The sequence below is a fragment of the Canis lupus genome, chromosome 30 (genome assembly GCF_048164855.1).
Source record: "Canis lupus baileyi chromosome 30, mCanLup2.hap1, whole genome shotgun sequence".
In the NCBI taxonomy this organism is placed as follows: Eukaryota; Metazoa; Chordata; class Mammalia; order Carnivora; family Canidae; genus Canis; species Canis lupus.
Window position 1 is genome coordinate 14,014,219 of NC_132867.1, and position 21,456 is coordinate 14,035,674.

At 39.0% G+C, this 21,456-nt stretch overlaps 1 protein-coding gene across 18 annotated transcripts in view; it reads right to left on the reverse strand.

The window, feature by feature from the left end:
• Positions 1–21,456, reverse strand: part of ROBO2 (roundabout guidance receptor 2) — a 1,635,491-nt gene that overhangs the window by 566,386 nt on the left and 1,047,649 nt on the right. Inside the window, exon 1 of one of the 18 annotated variants that reach the window (XM_072806534.1) lies at positions 15,155–16,002. The exons of the other annotated variants lie outside the window; for them this stretch is intronic. Coding sequence (XP_072662635.1) covers positions 15,155–15,215 — 61 coding nt within the window. The 5' untranslated portion in view covers positions 15,216–16,002. Of the gene's footprint in view, positions 1–15,154; positions 16,003–21,456 lie in introns of those variants that run through there. 18 annotated transcript variants of the gene reach the window in all.

Here is a 21,456-nt window from a genome sequence, read left to right on the forward strand (position 1 = left end):
TTCACTTAATAGTCGAGGTACCAGGAGACTACAAGAACAGGAAGGCATTGGTGGGCATTGGCAGTCAGCTCTGCATTCATTCTGTTCTCTTGGATTTATCATTAATGATATAAAATAATCACCAAAGCTCAGGTACTAGCTTGCATGTGATGCCTATCAAACATTTGAAATTATTTTAAACCAAGAAAGGTGATTTTAAAATCCAATTTCAGTTTATTATTGTGCCCACTAACATCAATTTGTTAAAAATAATGAGACCAGAAGAAAAACACAAAAAAGAATTTGAACCCATGTAGCCAACCTTAGGTATTATTTTCCACTCGTTATCATTTTTGCAGATCTCTACAGAACAGACTATAAAATTTCTCACATTTCTCCTAAACTGTATAGCCCCAAAACATTCATGTCTAAGAAGATTTCACTATTGTTAAAAGTAATAAAAGAATTATGTTCTGGATCCTGTTCAGTCAATGCATCTGATTAGAATTCTTGTGTATTTACAAAGTGGGCACATATTGTTTACTACCTTTCTTTTGAAATGCAATACCACTTTGTATTAATCATCCCATATAATTTTTTTTAGATTTCTTTTTTTATTTATTCATGAGAGACAGAGACAGAGAGAGAGAGAGAGAGAGAGTCAAAGACACAGGCAGAGAGAGAAGCAGGCTCCATGCAGGGAGCCTGACGTGGGACTCGATCCTAAGTCTCCAGGATCATACCCTGGGCTGACGGTGGCGCTAAACCGCTGAGCCACCTGGGCTGCCCCATCCCATATAATTTAAATCAAGAATAATTTTAAAATATGAATATTTTTCACATAAGCTTAACTCATTGCTTGGAAAGTTTTGTGACTCAGTCAAGAAAAGTAGCTGGTGAAATGTTTTACATTTTTGCCAATCTTTTCCTTCAATAGTTAAAAAAGGTTTAATGGGATCTATCTTAATATTGTTTCTCATTATCACAGGTTAGGATATACAGAGACAATATGTTCATCCTTCTCTAGTCTTAAGTGGATAGGGATTTTACCAAAGAATCTCTTTTGTACTCACTCCTGCTTCTGTTCTGCCAAAATCTCTCTCTCACAGTCTCATGGTCTAGCAATGAAGTACAAAATGAAAGAAGTATTTCGATTGCACTTCAACCACACTCATTGAAAGAGAATCTCCCTCATCAGTGACGCAACGTTCCCTCAACAGGCACTAGAATCTCTGGCCCTTTAAACTGGGACTCAACACTCCTAATCTGAATCAGATTCTCTCCTTGCACCCACTTTCACATTTACCCCCTGGGCCCTTTCAATTGTAGTGCTTTGCTGGCTTCTTCCTCTACTTAGATTCCTAAATTTCTGATCATTTCCCTGAAGAATACATTTACATTTATATACCAAATAAAACATTAGTTCTTACTCTGCTAAGCAGTTTTGCTTAATTTCTTTTTATCATTTTGTTCTCTACTTTTATCACTAATAAAGATGTTCAATCAGACCTCACTTGAAGCTGATCTCTAGACATCACCCACCAAATCGTTACATTTTCATCTCTGATTGCCCTTGGGTATTACCACCTCTTAACAAGCTATTTCACTTCCACGGCGTGAAAAACAGGTTGCAGGAGACATCACACAGAGCTTTTTAAATGTGGTTTGTTCTCATATTCAGACTACAATAAAGGCCTATCAATGAACAAGGTCCAGACTAGGCTGCTACATCAAAATTAAATTTAAAATGTAGAGTGAACAGCAGAATAATTGTAAAAGAACACTAAGAGCTGGCCTACTTTACCATCTAAACATTAGCAGTCTAGATGACATGAGAATCATGCTAAAAATAATATGAAGAAGCATCTCCTAGCATTTTCTAGTTACCATACACAGGCCATCAAAATTGGAAGCATTTCTATTGATGCATCTCAGATGATTGACATGGTTCCTAAACCTCAAACAATGTACCCAATGTAATCGAGAAATATAGAGAAGAAATATCATAATGATAAACTCTCTAATCCTCTATGCTAAACTAGCCTGTAGATATCAACATATATACATACATACATACATGTATACATAAATAACAACTTCTTTGTAAATCACACAGTCCCTTACATCCAAGTGCTCATGGGAAACTAACACCTGCCACCCTTAACACTTTCTCATTAGATGCTTCTCTAAACTCTCAAGAGTACTGTAATTAGTTTCTTTATCAAACAAACAAAAATGTGATTTGGATGCTGTGAAAGCAATCAGCTTAGACAACGTTCTGGATAAAATGTCTAATATCATCTTTTCAGTATGACGGTCATCACAAATATTGCCAAAAATATAAGAATGGTTTAAGTGGGGTTTTCTGTAAGTGTTCACTCGAGATATCTTCACATTTCAATAGTATCTTAAAGTTTATGAAACACTATTTTAAAAAAAGACTATTTCAGGTAGTGAAAATTTAGCAACTTCTTTGTCTAAAGCTTTGACAATGTCTAAGATCTAATTTGCAAAGGAGCCAAAGTCGTATGAAGACCTTTCTTGTCTGCCTTTTCCCCCCCATTAAAAACAGAAGGTATTAATCACCCGATTTCAAAGGCAGCTGACTGATGCTATTCACTGAGTAGGGCATTCTCACTAATGTGGCCCCATGAATAACTCTCAAGGCTTTTATTATGGCTCTGAGTGGACTCTTAGCAGCACAGTCTCCCTTTAGCAAACCCTCATCCCCTCAGGCTCCAAAAGGATTATAGATAGTGGCTGAAAGAAAGCATCATTGGCAAAAACAAAAGTTTTTAAAGAGACAAAAAATGGGAGTAAAGTGGACATATTGGAGACAAGTCATGATTCATGGCCTGTACTGTGTTCTGCTTCTCTTTCTCTTACTCAATACGCTCTTTAGTTTTACTGCTGGATAAGAGGAGACCAGCCCAGTGCACTTCTCCTAGCAACCGATATCAGACAGCAAAGAAGGCATGTCATCTGCTCAAAGGGAAAACGGAAGAATTTGGGGTCATACAAAGCAAGACACATGTTCTTTTGCATTTGATCCCAAATTGATTATCAAAAAGGATTCAGTAAACGCTAAATAATTCTGTTTTATGTGAATGTTAACAATCCACAGAACTAAATATCAGCTTGTCCACTTGCTATATAGCAGAGTTTCAAACGCTGGTCCAATTCATTTCATTCAAATGTTCAGTTTTCACTTTTCCAACATCTCCCCCTCCCGACCCCAGTCTCCTATCCTTCACAGAGACTGCCCCTCCCAGGTACATGCTTGCACCTCCTGGAGTAGTTCTAATGAAAAGATTGTGTGTAAACTCCTATAGCACCCTATGTTCATGCCATCTTCAGCGACTGCTTAGGAAGATAAAAACCACTTTCTGAAAAGAAAAGCTGAAAAAACTTGGAATTTAAGCTTAACACAATGAGACACATTTATTGGGAGCCTCAAAAGTCTGCAGAGAGTTTCATAACATCCAACTGATGAACATCACAGGTGTTACAGTTTAACTGAAAAGAATAATAATAATTTCTAGCCTGGAAAATGTTCTTCTTAACATAAAAGTTATCTGTTGGATTGTGAGTAGAGGGCAGGCATCAAACAACCCAAGTTTATTCATATCTTACAGCCATGTGTGTATGGGGCAGGGGGATAAGAGGGATCTTTGCCCAAAATCCGTACCCACATGTTGTACATTCTTTTCTCATTCTTTTTTTTCTTTCATTTGGTATTACAAGTCGACATTATCCAGGCTTTCAAATCACAAAGGCGGATTGAAACACTTAAAAACATACTTAGCTACAAAATCACCTACATGTTTTCAGGATGGTGAGCAAGGAACTTTCCAGTTAAATCTGTTAGCACTTCTTTTCTGGTGAAATTATTAAATAGCATTTGTGAGGAGAAAAGGAAGCTGAAAAATCAACGGAATGATTGCCAAAGATCTGTGAGACCAGGGCTCAGGTACCATGGAAACACTTTTTCACCATTAGCTTTTAACTCTTGAGATTATCACTGCAGTGAAAAAAAGTAGTTCTGAGACCATCAAATTCATGTTCTAACTCTTCATGGTCCATTTTGCAGGAAGAAAAAAGTGCTAAGGTATTGTGCTCAGTTACCTGGCATTTTCTTCTTCAAAGGTTACATCCTTCTTACTCAGTTTCTCTCCCAATCGATGATCCATGTGAAGAGGGGTTCACGTAATTGGCATTTGGGTGATGGCTTCTTGCTTTGTTGTTGACATTCGAAGCTATTTTAGAATGGACAAGCTCTTGCGAATTTAAGGAGGGGAAGATGAAAAGCCTTCCCTAGTTTAAAAGATCAACACTGAACTTGGTTGCCAATAGCTACTCTGTTATTTGACAGTACATTAGAGTTCACTTTAAATATATAAACACATCTTAGAATGCCTATTGCCAGGTTCCACTGAATTTCCCTTAATTTAATGTAACCCTAAAAACTATCAGATATACCTAAATGATTTAGTTTATATTTTACTACTTGCTAGTATTTGGAAATACACATTACAAAACTTTTAAGTGTGTCCATAACCTTGATTTATAAAATTTATAGCCTTTTCTTATAAAGAAAGCTTCTTCATTTAATTTTTTTGAAAATCAGAAGTTCTCCCTTTTTTTATCATTCTTATGAACATTTTAATTGTAACTGTTGCATAGGTTTTAGACATTTTTTTTAAAAAAGAATAGTTTCAACTGGAGGTGCCTTGTTTAAACTTGAAAAGAGATGCAATAGCATAGTTGAGTTATATTCCATGTTTTCTAGCTCATTTCTAAAAAGGCTTGGAAACAAAAACTAGGAAAAAAGATCCCACATCAATCCTTACAATGGAAATTAAAAAGTGGCTATTAACTTTGTTTCCTGAGCTGAAACTGCTGGGTTTCATATGGTTCCAGTTACAGTGCCCATAAACTAAGTACATTGGTTTAAGACTATTGTTTTCTCAATATTATTATTTTTTAAATTCAATTTATTCATAAAGAAACCATGAGTTCCATTGTCATTATGTGGATGTAAATCACAAGACTAGTGAATTTTGCCTATCATTCATATTCACATCATTAAGCCCACACCAAAATATGGGGTTATACCCTATGTGGATTAGACAATAAACTGATTATTTTCAAAGACGGATGTATATGGTTTTGGATAATTTTTTTCCAGGCTAAATTTTCTCCTCCAATTGTACTCAAATATAATCATAAATGATAATATATTAAACTAAATTACTTACAATAATAGAATTTAAGGCTAAGCAGATGCTGGAAATTATTATACAGTCAGATCTCATCTTTTTTTAAAGTAAGGATCTAAAGTCATACAATTAATTAGTAGTAGAGCAAAAGCTATAGTCTAGAGCTTCTGGCCACCCAAGGTGTGTGGTTCCACAATAGTAATATTGTTGTACTCAGGTTATCACTTCTGATAAACACAGATAATGGATTAATTAATGGATAATCATCAAAATCATTAGAATCAATGTCTATCCTAAATGAAAGAAAAGTAAATGGACAAGAAAAAAATATAAGAGCAGAATGAATGCTGATTTTAAAAAGTATTTTCTGTACTAGGAGTGTTTATTTAGAACAAAGTTTGTCTTATACTATTGATCCTCATGGTACTCTATATCAAAAGCACCAGGAAAAAAATATTCTGGATAATATGAAAATCAGTCCTTATGAACCAAAAGGCAGGTTATAAAAGCATGGTCTATTTGTTAACAAATTGCTATTTGTAGTAGTCCTCTCTTGTTTATTCCTTTCATTCATAATGCCACTCACTTGGGAATTCCATTTGTTCTGTAATCAGCATATGATGCAATGGAAACACACCTGTCACAGCACCTTTGTCACAATTGCATAGGTGTGGCCACGGATTATTCCCCTTAAGATGCAACAAAGTTCTTAATCAGTCACCTGAAGACCCATGCTTGAAAGATTATGTGAAAATTATCATGAAATGCTTCTCAAACATAGCTTGATATGCTTCATTAGCTTGATAGCCAAACTCCTCTTAAAATTACTTGCAGTCAATACTGGAAAGGAAATAATGATATAACAAAAATAATAATAAACTACACTTAAATGGTGCTCATTAAGCACCAAGCACTCTTTAGAACATTTTACATATCATTTCTATATATAACATATATACATACATAAACATGTTTCCATATATATATACACACACAGTTCATATATACACATACACGCACACATTCACTCTTCATATCAACTGTTATGAGACACATATAATCACCATGCATTTTTACAGATAAAAGGCATAAAAAGTTTAAAATATTTATTCAAACTCTGTACTGTTTGTTGACTGACTCTCTTACAATAATCATCTTACACTTTGTGCCTTATGGACAAACTATGTTACAATTCAACTAGATTTCTTGCCTTTTCCCTAGCACACCTTTGTCATCCCTGTGCCATTCTTCCTATTATTTCTTTTGCTTTAATGCCATTTCCAAACTTTCTATTAAAACCCTACTCTTCCTCTAAGTGACCTCTTTGATCTCGACTTCCCTCAGATTGCACCAGCTGGAAATCATCTATTCCTTCTCTGAGTTCCCACACTATGTTGTATATACCTTCAACCACTAATCAGACACTACTTTTGCTTTAGTGACTCAAACACATTGTATCTTCTCTTGTATAGGGTGATCTTGTTGAAAGTGGAAATTATTTAACAGGTCATTATGTTCCTCACAGAGCCCACAGCATGCCACTTGCTTATAAATGGATGCTCAATAAGCCTGTGCTAAATCAAATAGATACTCTCAATGTATCTCAAGCTATGTCTCCCATTGATATGTTCAGAAAACAGCTGGTCATTGCAGTAACAAGTCTGGAACTCCTAGCAAAGAGTTCCAGGGCTGAGAAGTTCAAAACGGTCTCTCAAGAGAAGCATGGTATAGAAATAAACATTGCTGGACCCTAGCTACAGCTCTACCATTAAGTAGCAAAGGGATCTGTGACAAAGCACATAAAATCTCTGAGCTTCAGTTCTCCATGTATCCAACCAAAGACAGAGTTGTGCTGCCTAACTGCGAAAACTTCTAGCTCTGAGGTGCTATCATTCCATAATTTATATTTAGTATTATTGAAGTCTCTGCTGAAAGTGAAAAGTTCAATTTAAGTGAATTTCATTTGTAAGACTTTTACAGGGTGATTGGAGAAGACTTAGAAGACAATCACTGAAGGGATAAGAAAGTAGTATAGATGGAAATTTAAGATATATTATTATAATATAAAACTGTCTCGCTATAAAACATCACATCAAACTCATAAAGGTCACCCAATATTTTCTTTCCAAGGTGAATTAAAAGAATATAGTCACCTCATATATTGCCACTAGGAATGTAAAACTGTACAGTTGCTTTGGAAAACAGTCTTACAGTTCCTCAAAAGGGTAAACATGGGAGCTAAGATGAGCCATCAACTCCACTCCAGGTATACACCAAAAGGAAAGAAAAATATAGGTGCACATAAAGATTAGTATACACATGTTCACAGCAATAATATCTAGAATAGCCCCAAAGCAGAAACAACTCAAATGTCCATGAACTGATTGATTCAAAGGATAAATGATAGAGGGACACCTGGATGGCTCAGCGGTTGGGCCTCTGCCTTCGGCTCAGGGCGTGATCCTGGAGTTCCGGGATCGAGTCCCACATCAGGCTTCCTGCGTGGAGCCTGCTTCTCCTTCTGCCTGTGTGTCTCTGCCTCTCTCTCTGTGTCTCTCATGAATAAATAAATAAATTAAAAAAAAGATAAATGATGGGGAATACTACTCTGCAATAAAAAGTAATGAAGTATTGATATGGGCTACAACATGGATGAGCCCTGAAAACATTAGACTAGGGGAAAGAAAACAGTCACAAAAGACAATATAGTATATAATCCTATTCCATAAAATGTCCAAAATAGATCTACAGAGACAGAAAACAGACTAGTGGCTTCCTAGGGCTGGCAGAGGGGTAGTAGATGAGGATAAGACACCGGGGTTTTTTTTGGATAATAAAAAAAGTCCTAAAATTATATTGCAATGATGGTTGCACAATTCTGTGAATATGCTAAAAACCACTGAGTAGTATACTTTATATAGATGAAATGTATGGTATATGTATTACATTTCAATAAACTTGTTGGGAGAGAAAAAAAAAACCGTTTAATTAACAAAATTTATAGATGTCTATGTTGGCCCCTAGCTCAGTTTTTTAGAAAAATAAATTTTCCAATTAAGACTCCTTTGAACTTTTTTCTTAAAATCAAAACTAGGTCTCTAAAGAGGGTCCAGCCTGCCTAATTCCTGACTATACTTCAGTTTAATGTCAATGATGATAAACAGGGCCCTGGATATAATGTTTACAACAGCATATAGGGTAGGCCAATGCCCACTACTAGGGATATTACTTTTAATCTCCCTCTTCTTTTTCAGTTGTTAATGAGCCATATATTTGGATAATAACATTAGAAGTAATCCACTTAATTCTATCTCTAAAATTCACTTTTCTGTTGCTAATGCATACATGGAAAGCTGCCCTAAATGTACAGAGAAATCTCAATTTTAAGCCAGATACCATCATTTAAGTCAATTTTCCTTAGTGGAAAGGGAATGTGTACGCTCCTATTGAGGCACATCGGAATCATTTAAAGGAGTTCCCTATTTATACACATATCATTCAACAAAGTGCTAAAAACACAGCAGTGTTAGTGTGGAGTTTGGGGGTGAGTGACCATGAAAACCACCACTACAGAAAATATTCTTGGTTTAATGGGAAAAAAGCCTATCAAAACAAATGGTCAATTCTATATCTTCTGCTAGGTGAAAATCAGAATATTAAGTCACCAGAAATCAAGATGTCATTTGTATCAAAATATGCATGTTTGAGAACTCTGTCTCTCACTAGATACACACACAAAGGTGCCCATACACAGACCCCAAAATAAATAAACCTTGTTCACATGGTGAATGTTTCATGTGTTGAGGAGGCCATGAAAATAAACATCTCAAAAGCACTCCATAAACACATTTTCATTTATGCAAAAATATTTGAATATCTACTATGTGTCATCTAGTGCTCTAGACATTGGAGGAACAACACTATTAAATATGACAGACAAAGCTAAGTCTCTGCCCTAGGAGCTCAGTGGAAGAATGAGACAGGGATCCTTGGGTGGCGCAGCGGTTTGGCGCCTGCCTTTGGCCCAGGGCGCGATCCTGGAGACCCGGGATCGAATCCCACGTCGGGCTCCCAGTGCATGGAGCCTGCTTCTCCCTCTGCCTGTGTCTCTGCCTCTCTCTCTCTCTCTGTGACTATCATAAATAAATAAAAATTAAAAAAAAAAAGAATGAGACAATAAATAAACATTTCTACCTATCCATTGTTGGGAGAAAATTCTCCATGGTTCTCTCATGTTTCTGCATTTTGCTAACAGAGCCACTGAAACACATTTATTACAAACTATCTTTTCAAGTATGCTTACATGCCAAATAGCCTTCTAAATTAAATTAAATTAAATTAAATTAGTAAGAAATACTTAGTATCTAATTATTTGCAAATGCATCAAAATAATACAATGGATGGGGAGGGGGATGGATTAAGTAGGTGATGGGGGTTAAGAATTGCACTTGTGATGAGCACAGGGTGATGTATGCAAGTGTTGAATTACTATTTTGTACACCTGAAACTAATATAAGATTGTGTTAACTAACTGGAATTAAAATAAAACCTTTATTAAAAAAACAATGTAATGGATGCTTAGAAGAACTGATAAATGGATAGATGTGTGGTAACCAAGTATAGTAAAATAATGCTAGATTCTAAGAAAAGATATCTGAGTTTACTGTATAATTCTTTCAGCTTTGCTATATGTTTGGAAACGCTTAAAATAAAATATTGGGGGGAAATCACAAACGCACACATAAAATCGTTGATACCAGAACATATTTCAAAGAATTTACTAACAAATTGGATATGGACAATGAGAATAAGGCAAGAATGATTTCTAGTTTTGGGTCATGGAAAGTTCTTTGAATAGTGATGACATTTACTGAGCTGGAAATTACTAGAAAAAGAAGAAGATTCTATCCTCAGCTTGAGTTTAGTATTTTTTTCCTTTTTTAAAAAATTGAGATATAACTGACACATTATTTTAGTTTTAGGTATACAATAAAATGATCTGAAATCTGTATACATTGCAAAATGATCACCATAGTATGTTCAGTTACCATCCAAGTTTGATATATTCTTAGTAGATATCAAGCAAATGTCAAGTAGTAAGCTGGATATGTCAAACACTGTCCAAGGCACTGGAGATACAACAATATATAGAAGAGCCGAGGTATATCCTCACGGTACCTATATTCTCCTACAAAATGATTACAGCAATATAAGAAGTATCAGCACTGAGACAGACTTAAAACCCTTGTGACTAGATAAGAATTCTTAAGGATGAGATGCAAACGGAAGAGAAAACGCTAAGAATTGAGGTAGGTTATCCCAAAAGAGTTTTGAGTTAGAAATAGGTATTTTGGGTAAGTATACTATACTTTAGATGCTATATTAAGTCTCTGGGATGGTATAACATATACTTAATACATTGCAAGAGTTGATGGGAATTCCCTCTTAAAATATTTTATGTAATTATTCATCCATGCTTTATTCAATAATTAAAAAAAGAAAATCAATATAAATACCAATGTATTTACTTAGGTTGACAAGTCTATACCTGGAGACACTATAAAAAGCTAACAATATTTTTCTTTATCTATAAAATAGCACTCTGTAAATGTTCATTGTCTGTTTGAACCCAGGTCAGTAAACTTCTGTTTGCCTAGCTGGAAAAAAAGATAGGATCTATGCAAAATAAGTTTGCATAAACCTATATAGTATTATAAAAGAAAAATGACAGCCAAGACCCAAATTGGATATAACCAAAGGTAACATTATTAACATATCTCCTTTATTTATTTTTTATTTTTTTTAACATATCTCCTTTAAAGGCAGATTTTCTAAATTGTTATTCAAGAAACATATTTTCTTCACTCTTCAAATGTTTGTTTCTCTAATTCTTTCCACCAGGTCCAAAAAAAGGAGGAGGAAAAGAAGAAAGAAATGAAAGAGAGGAAGAGGAAGAAGAGGAAGAGGAGGAGGAAAGGAAGAGGAGGAGTAGGAGAAGGAAAAAAGAGTAGGAGGAGAAATAAGTAAAAGGAAAATCTTTTTTTTTTCTAAAACTCAAAAAAATTGCACATAAGAAGTATATGCATCTTTACAGATTGCAGGAACTACTGCAGCAGATATCACTAGACACACCATCTCACATATCTAAGTTCCCTTCATTACTATATATGTATCCCAGTATATGCAATCTGCTTACATATCAATATTTTTATTATCAAAGATGCTATTTTATACAAACTGCTCAGGAATGAGATGACCAGAATTATTATTATTATTATTATTATTATTATTATTATTATTATTTTGTATAATCATAACATTTTTTTCCACTTTAAGATACTCTTTCTTTTTATGCTCTAAGAAATATTTTGGTTTACAGTCCACATGTTGCCTAGAGTCAAAGGTTATTCAAACAAAGCCAATACAAAGTGATATCACTACATAGTTGCAAGAACAAATTTCAGGGTACTTTTATGCAGTTTAAGTTCTGAAATAGACTATATATGGCTCTGATAATGAGCCCATTACTAAAAGTCACTTTAGTAAAATGTATAAACCTGTATGAGATTATATGTCTACACTATGTACACACATTATCTTTATCTCCCCAAATATCATGTGTGCCATTTTCATTTAAGAAGAATTAAAAATAGGGATCCCTGGGTGGCTCAGAAGTTTAGTGCCTGCCTTCGGCCCAGGGCGTGATCCTGGAGTCCCGGGATCGAGTCCCACATCGGGCTCCTTGCATGGAGCCTGCTTCTCCTTCTGCCTGTGTCTCTGCCTCTCTCTCTCTCTGTGTGTCTCTCATGAACAAATAAATAAAATCTTTTTTAAAAAAAAGAGAATACTTACAAATTGAAGATAAGAGCATTATTGTCATTTTAAAACCATCTCTTCACAATTGTTGTATAATTAATGAATTGACACAACGCACAGGAAATAGATGCAATTAAAAAGCGTTGTGGTAACTGATGTTTAGTTCCCTATAAATGACTATAAAACCATAGTCTTGTTTAAAAATAAAGAAAATCTGGAGAACAAAAGCTAAACTTAATACATATTCTCCTATGGAACAGTAATGATAAATATGTATGTGGTTCATTAATCTGTATCAAATGAGAAAATCTTTATTTACATCCAAAATAGAAAAGTTTGTCCCTAGTTCTCAACTAACTTAATGTTTATTCTCTATGGATTCCTACAGACACAAGGTACCAAAAAAAAAATCATAAACAGTATTAGCAGATATCTTCTATGAGAAGGCAAAACTCCACCATTTTTCATATACTATAAAAATGCACATATAAATAACCCACCAAGCAAATTTCAATGCAAATCTATGTATCATTTGTCACTGAATAAAATTAATTTCTGTGTCTAGCACAAGGATAGTCAGTATATCTTTGAAATGGTACAAGCTTCTCTAAATTTGAAATTCATGGGGAGAATAAGCACACACTTCTAAGAAGGATAATAAGTAAACAGAAATCACAGAATCCTGGAAGAGAAATAGCCTTAGAGATCCTACAAACCAGCCCCCTCATTATAGATGTGAACGCTCAGTCCCAGTGTGTTGGAATAGCCTAGAGGGCAGTGTTGTCTACATCCCAAATTTTCAACAATCCCCATGGAGAGGCTGTCATCATTCTGGAGTAAACCAAAGGCAATCCAATGTCAGATATATGCTTTATGTACTCATTCAGCAAGTGTCCACAGCTTAATTTTCTTTAAAAGTAGCAGACGCTGAATACAAAAACTAGTTTCTCACACACACACACACGCACACACACACACACACAAATTCACCATTACCTTTTCAACTTTTCAACCTTGGGTATTTTTCACTACGTTACCATGAATTTTACTGCACAATTACAGTCCAGACATAAACTTCCCCTTTATCCTATAATACTAAATCAGAACAAAGGTCCTAGGTGTGTCTCTGGAGCACAAGAGGTGAGGTAGGGGGAGAAGGAAGAAAAGAAGGGAGAGAGGTACGAAGAGAGGGAGGCAGGCTAGGAGGAGAGAGGGAAGGAAGGAAGGAGAGAGATGATGTCTTGCTACGCTGTTCCAGCAAGCTGGTTAATTGCATTTGTTTCGTATATCTCCAAACACTCTGGTACATTAATTACATTCTGTAACACCAAGCTCTTCTGATTCCCTCTGTCACTTCCACTGAGCAATTTAATTGTATTCCTCTTAGCTACACACTAACTCAAAAAAGAAAGAGGAAGGAAGGAAGGAAGGAAGGAAGGAAGGAAGGAAGGAAGGAAGGAAGGAAGGAAGGAAACAACTTGCTGATAATTCTGTAATTCTGTCACCTAATATATAGTTTATACATGCATTCCTGGTATTGAAATAGATAAATCCATGCTTTATGAGGACATATTATCCAAAAAGTCATATCAAAGTCTTCTTGTCATGACAATCAAACACACTTGGGAGAAATATGTAAGCCTCTTGGTTAGGGCAATGTATATGTGCTGTAAAGGTAAATGTATTGAAGAAGAAAATGCGTGGTGAATGATTAGGGATGACTATAGACACTGTCACGGTGTGATTCACGATGCTTAATTCCTAAACATCTACTACTTAGAAGGGAAGAAGGAAAAGCAGCGTGGCCGCGCGAATGCCTTGCCTACTACCGCTGGGGGCAAAGGTACTCATGTAGTCCAAGATTGAAAACAGCCACTTGACAGTAGGTAAACTCATCTGGACTGCCTCATGTTTATAGAAAGCCTTCCTGTTTTGAGTCCGATGCATTGGGTTCTGTGCAGCAGCAGCTGCCAGGAACAAAGTTAGCTCCTACAGGCGGGCAAAAATAGGCAGTGTCCCAAATAATGAATTCGTCCACGATGCAAATGCTGGAGGAAAGTTTATGTAGCAACAAGCTCCCGTGGTGGCTCAAATATTTGGACCAATACACAGATTCTTTACAAGTACAATAGTTACGAATCTGAAGCACTACAATCCACATTTTCAGGAAGACAAACAAACAAACAAACATGCTCCGGGCTTCTCCTTATACAAATTCTTTCCATTGATCAGAAAATTAAGGCTCCCGGAAGGTTAATACCAAGCGTTCTTTCGACTTTTCTCTTATGAACAAAAAAGCACGTTAATGACTACTTTCCACTCATCATTCAAAAGAGCTACATAAAAGATTTTGCCATCCTCTCACAAGAAACTGACATCCTGTGAAAATATCCCAGGAAACCACATCTGAACAAAAGACAGGAGAATCACAGGCAGAATGCTGTCTGCCTGACAGACTGACTCAACCTAGAGGGAGACACCTACGGCACCTGTTTCAGATCCCCATTGTGTCTGCCACTGGGGACTGGGCTCGGCGTTCTCTGTGCCCCCGGCCAGCCCAGAGCTTATGCTTCCCCCTTCCTGGAGCCTCGCCCAGTCTCACTTTTGACAGTTTTCTCCCTCTGATCTAAATTCTTGATTCTGATTTCACACTAGAAGAGCACTCAGCCGCACACAAGTGATACCCATTGATCCCTGAGATACCCTGTCTCCAATTCCTAAGCCACTGAACCTTCCCTGAAGTGTCTATTACTATTTTCCTTCAATTGAATTTCTAAGCCAAAGTTCAGATACAAGAACACACAGCAAAAGGGAGTAGGCACAAGAGTATTCAAGAGATCTGCTTTAATATCCCTTTTTCTAACAAGACGGGGAGCCCATTATTTATTACCCAACTCCTCAATTAATTAAGAAAATCACAACAATCACAACAATAGGTGACTACAAACACATTCCACCGGCAGCAGTTTAGAAACAAAGACTTAAAATCTCGGTCCCCCAAAAGCCCCTGTTTCTGCTCAAAAGGGGCTAACAGACATAATGTCATTTTATGTATAGCCCACAACACACTCAGAAAGAAATGGGGGTTTTTTTTAGGGGGGGGGGGCGGAGGGGGAAGAATAAAAGTATCTTTAACTTACCATCAACCGGAACATATAACAATCCACAGAGCAGTAGTTGTGTAAACATCAGCCGACTCATTTTGACATATTAAAAAGGATCCAGAGTGTTTAAGAAACCAATCCCAGAGCAAAAGTACAAAAATAAGTATCAAAAAAAGAGGTAGGTCCAAAGTTTAGACTTTCCTAGATGCTAATTAAAGTCCAGAAGAGCAAGTCGCCGCACGGTCAGAAGGGGTTAGTGGAGAGGTCTTGAGTGGGGCACGTTTGGATCCATCCAAATTACCAGAGGGCACTCCAAAGGCTGCTGTATTTCCACCCTCTGGCTTCCCAAATTCCCACCAATTCAGCCCAGCCGGAGGGATTATTCGAGTGCGTCTAACCCCCTCTCCTCGGGCTCCATTGCCATCCAAAGCCAAGTTCTTTCTTCAGGAGTCAGGAAGGCGAAGGGGGAGGCCAAAGACCTAATTCCTAGAAAGTGTTCCGCAAAGTTGCCAGCGCGCGGCCGAGAAGGCATGGGGCTGCCCACGGCTCCTCCTTGCCCGGTCTCTCCTCGGTGCAGCTCCACGTCCAGAGTTGGTTTTTTGTTTGTTTTTTGTTTTTTTTGTTTGTTTGTTTGTTTTTGTTTTTGTTTTTTTGTTTTTTTTTTTTTTTGGTTGGTTGGTTTTGTTGGTTTTAGTTAGTTTGGTTGGTTTTTTTTTCACTTAACTTCCATAATAAGGAGGTGTCGGAGCCACACTTTGCAGGCGGCCGACCTGGCGGGCCTCTCCGCTGCAGCCCCGTGGCCTCCCTCCGCCACTCGCGGCTCCGAAAGAGGCAAAGAGGAATCAGGACGGCTCGGGCGGAGACTCCGAACTCCGACTCGGCGGGGCTGCGAGCGAGGGAGGGAGGGAGGGAGGGAGGGAGCGCGGGGGGAGGAGGGAGGGAGGGAGGGAGCGCGGGGCAGGGCCGAGGCGGCGCCCCCACCCCCCGCGGCCCGCCTCCCGCCTCCCGCCTCCCGCCTCCCGCCTCCGAGCGCCGCGCCCCCCGCCGCTGCGGACGCCCGCGGGGCCGGCGAGGGAGCCCCGGGCCGGGGAGCGCGCCGGGAGCGAGCGCGCGGCGCAGTCCGGCCGCCCGCGGGGGTCGCAGCCGCCGTCCCCGCGCCCCAGCCCCGCGCCGCCGCCGCCGAGCGCCCGCCGCCTCCTGCGGCTGCCGAGCGTGGCCGGACTCGGAGGAGGGAAGGCGAGGAGGCGGGCGGGGCGGGGAGGAACGCGAGCTGCGAGCGGCGAGCTGCTCCGAGCGGCCCGCGGAGGGGCGGGGTGAGGACGGGTGCGCCGAGCTCCCCACCTCCGGAGCCCGCCCCCCGCACGTGCAGGGGCGCCAGCCGGCCGGGGGGGCGGGGAGCGGGGAGCGGGGAGCCGGGGCTCCTGGGCGGACGGAACGGAGCCCACGTGGAGGGCGTGGAGGGCTCTGGTCTCCGCTGCTCGCGGCGCCCCGTCCCCGGGCAGGTAACGTCCCCGGCCAGTGAGCTCAGGGCCCTCCCGCTCGCCCGCCCCGCCCCCCGGCCGCCGGGATGCACGCGCGCCTTCCGGAGAAACAGCGGCCGGAGCCCCGGGCGCAGCCTCGTTCCCCCTGGAGTCGCACAAACACGCACCCGTCACCTTTGAGCCGAATGAGAAGCTGGGCGGGAGGGGGCGACGGAAGGAGGCAACACATGCCCACCCTCCGGGGCGGAAGGGCCGTGTGGGTGCTGCCCGCCGCGTTAAGACGGGTGGCGATGGGTGGGGGTGGGTGCGAGACCTCTGGCCTCTGCCCGCTCCGTTTGGCAAGATGTACGGCCCCTGAGGAACCCGGGGCGGGGGGTGGGGCGTCCCCGTCCCCGTCCCCGTCCCCGTCCCCGTCCCCGTCCCCGCTTAGGCTACTCCGTTGCCTTCTGACCCCTCGAAGAGGAGCTTGACGCCGCATCGTGGGACGCGAGGAGTTGGGCGCGAGATGCCCGGGTCGGGCGCGGGGTCAGGGACGGGGCCGAGGAGTGTGCCCGAAGCTCTTACCACCCCCCCCACACACACACACACCAGCACGTCTGAAAGGAAATTCGGAAAACACAGGATGGAGGAAAGCTGAAAAGCCACTGAGCTAAAAGAAGCTCCAAAAGAGCCGAATTCCAGCCCGAAGATGACAAACCCTGGAAACTAAGGCAAAAACCACCAAGTGAACGCCGTCGGGACGGGGCATGATTATGGGAAGCCACGTGAGATCAAAGGGATGCCGGAGACGGCGGTGCCCCGGGGCGGCCGGGCCCACGTGTGACCACGGGCTCGCCGGGGGCCGTCCGCGGCTTGTGCCGGGGATCAGGAGGCGGGATCTGGGGACTCACGCAGGTCCCCGAGCCCTGCTGACGGCTCGATTGTGAGACTTTAGCTCCCCCTACTGGAAAGTATCAGGAAGGAGGCCCTCCGGTGGAGGCGGCTGCGGAGGAGCCTTTTGTTTGGTGGATGCGTTTTGGTGTCACTTAATTTGGCTCTCCCTTGCCCATTGTGGACGTGATGTTGTGTGTTTCAAGAAAAAAGAAAAAGAAAAGAAAAAGGTCAGGGACGCTTAAGCAATTAGAGTTCCTAGGGCATCTCAGCACACTTGAAAATTATGGTGATGAGATAATTTTGCAAAAGAATGAAACAAACCACTTTCCTTGTGAGGCATTAAGAGTAATTTCAGCAACTTTTGATATACACCATGTAGTTGTAAAGTTTAAAAAGTGCATTAATGTGCTAAAGGTATCCTCACAGTAATGATTCTGCGTTCTCGTTTTACCACCCTATGAAAGAAAGGCTAAACATGTTCACGTTTTTTGGTTTTGTTTTGTTTTTCCCCAAAGAGCCAAATCTCAAGTAATCCTGTGCTCTGGGAAAACCCCAAAATTCATTGGAATGACATCTCTCTTCTCTTTCTGTAATACCGAAAAATAACTGATAATTCTTTAAACGTGTATTTTAGACGTTTGGACCAAGATTGAAATGAAAGTAACGGATTATAAAGTCTACCTCATTCCTCTAAATAATGTACACCCTCCCACGCACAGTCTCTATCTCGATCAAATTACAAATACTCTGACAATAGAGTCTCCCTAATAAAATAATTCAGAAATTAAAATGATGCAGATTTTAAATACTTAAACTTTAACGTAGATCTCAGAAAGGAACGTACTAGGATATTTCACCTGGAGGAGTTTTCTCATGGCTGTTAACTTATAGGACAAAAGATGGATTCCATGTTATAGTTGATAGACTCACCTTCAATAGATGCTTTTCCTTAAGTGATCTCTAAAATCACTCAAAGGCAGAAAGAATGTGTGTGGGAAGAAGGGGGGATAGGTTGGAGAATGACCTACGATTTACTATCATCCTCTAAGGCAGAAAAGTGTGGCCTCATAGGTTGCAGAAAGTTGTCCTTCTGTAAAATATGACAAATGACCTCATGGGGAGAAAAGGATTATTCAAAGGAAATGGCTTTGATTATATTTACTTGGCATTTTTGGGCCAAGCCTCATCATTTTGCATTCATAATACTTTATCGTTTGAAAGCAGCGAAGAAGGCCAGTGATTTCAGTCTGGTGCCACCTTTTGTTGTACAACACCTACATTCTGTAATACTGTCTACAACAAAGGAAATTTGAAGTACATGTTTTCTGCTTTTCTCCAAGATAAGTTCATAAGTGATATTTTAAGTGAATGTCTTGTCAGTATCTCATTTGACATTAAACATGACTTAGGAAAACTAATATATTCTTTTAAAAATCTCATACCAAGTGGTGGTTTAAGATTATGAGCAAAACTCTCACACTGTCAGCAACAGTGAGAGTCAGCAGACAGAAATGTAATATGAACAACGTTAAGTCCAAGGGGGAACAAAGACATCTTCTGGGAGATTTGACAAGATCTCTATTAGAGAAATGTGTATATTTCAATTAAATTTAGCACACTTCTAGTGAGCGCTGTCTATGTAAAAAATTGATTTCTTACTCTATTATTTTCTTAAAGCAAAATCTTTAAAACCTGAACATTCTACTAGAAGTTGGAAATTCAGAAATAATTTTTCAAAACAATTTCAAGGGACGCCTGGGTGGCTCAGCGGTTTGGCGCCTGCCTTCGGCCCAGGGTGTGATCCTGGAAACCTGGGATCGAGACCTACGTCAGGCTCCCTGCATGGAGCCTGCTTCTCTCTCTCTGCCTCTCTTTCTGCCTGTGTCTCTGCCTCTCCCTCTGTATCTTTCATGAATAAATAAATAAAATCTTAAAAAAAATTTTTTTCAAAAAAAAAGTTAGAAATTCAATTTTAGCAGTGCTTCAGCTTCAAAACATTTTTTTAAGGTTTTCAGTAAGACAAAAAGCTAGAAATGGCTTAAAATGGCGAAGTCCCACCACCACTGAATCAGAGTTTAAGATTCAGAAAATTAAGTGGCCTTTGGTTTCAATATCTTTCCAAATACGAATTGTTTTTTTTTTTCTTCTCTAAAGCAGCTGAATCGAGAAATGTGCATGGAAATCTAGGCTCCTTTTATGTAAAACTTGGAATGGTATTATTATGTACTCAAAATGTGCCTACCAGATAAACATATATTTTAATACATCTAAAGAAAACCGTGTGTAAGAGACTATAATTAACCCTAATTTGGGTAAGGTGATCAAATGGCCTTCTTTGTGATTGTTCTTCTAAGTTGCCATTCATGGAGAACTGTAAAATACTCATCTGAAGGCAATCTGCACAATATAGGATATAAAATATTAAATATTTCTTTTTCATGCCAGATTCTTCAAAAATGTGGTATAAATGGAAAAATGCCAATCCATTTTTTTCACTCCTTCCAATATACTCTTGTTATAATTGTAAGATAGTATATACAGGCAAATCAAAGGTTTGATCCAGGATGATAATTTTAATATCTGCCACCATGTGGTGAGCACTTACTCTGTGTCAGGGATTCTTCTAGTTTCTTAAGAATTCACCATAGTGTTTAATTCCTATAAAACCTATTTTATGTGTGTGATATTATTCCTATTGTGCAGATGAGAATATCGAAGATTAGATGTCTCACCCAAGTTAATAAAAGGCACAGTACTCCTTTGAATCCAGAACTGACCACAAAACCTAGGCTGAGTGTTAGGCTGTGTTTCCCAGGATTACTTGTGATACCTTCCACATTATAGAAACACTTTAATAAATTGCTTTGATTGATAACTTTAAGACAGTCCTTGATGCACTAAAAATATGGAAATATGTAATCAGTTTTTGTTTTCAAAAGTGAAGAATTTCTTAAAGCCAAGAGATCACCATTTGTTATCTGTTCAGTTTCAATTTTTTTATATGATTGTCTTAGCATGCTATACAGAAATACCACATTTAGATGAAATGTATGGGTTATTATCTACAAAAGGATTCTAGACAAAATAAGCGGAGTATTAAAAACCCAGATCAGAGATGGAGTCATTCCCTCTTATATCATTTTTTATTACCTCCACCTTGTTTCTAAAGTGATTTGAGGAAGCTAAAGTAAATTACTTATTTTTCTGAAGTATGTTCTATCTAATTTCAATCAATTCACCTTCAAGGATTCATCAATACTCTTATATATAGTAAATCTGCCTACCTATGTATCTATTGATGATTAGTACTTTGGGTGCATGTGTAATTATTAAAATATTCTATTTTTAAAAATCTGGAATTTAAGGTAACTAATGTGTAGCAATCTTTCATAAAAATAGAGTATTTCCTCCCAAATACCATCTCTTGTGATCAAGAAGAATATTTTTCTTTCTTTAGAATTAAAATCAGTTTGGAAAATCATTTTCTATCTTGACTGAAAAGTTGAGTGATACATTCAAACTTAGTATAGCTTTTAAATCAATAAAATATTAATGTAATGTGTAATATCGAGGTATAATTTCTCTAAGTGTGTACATCTTAAAATTTGGAATTTTTAAAAACACAGAGAAACATCTCAGAGTTCATTGAAAATATTGTATCTTCATAATATCAGTACTCCCCAGTCTAAAGTTGCCCATCCTGCTCCCCTGCCTCCATTTTAGTAATCTATGAACCCTCAACCTCTGCCAAAGTTAAAAATTAGCTCTTTGGTAGCAAAGCTGATAACCTCTCACCTAGATTGGAAAAGTGTTTTTATAGAATAAGCAAAGTTGCCAACCTCACAAACAACAAGCGCAGCTCTGTGTCCTCTAACCATGACAGGCTAGGTTTTGCATGTGTGCATAGTCTTTTTTTGCTCCATACTTTATAACGTCTATTTAAAGCTTTTGAGTTCTTATTTTATTATATAGCCTAATTTCAAT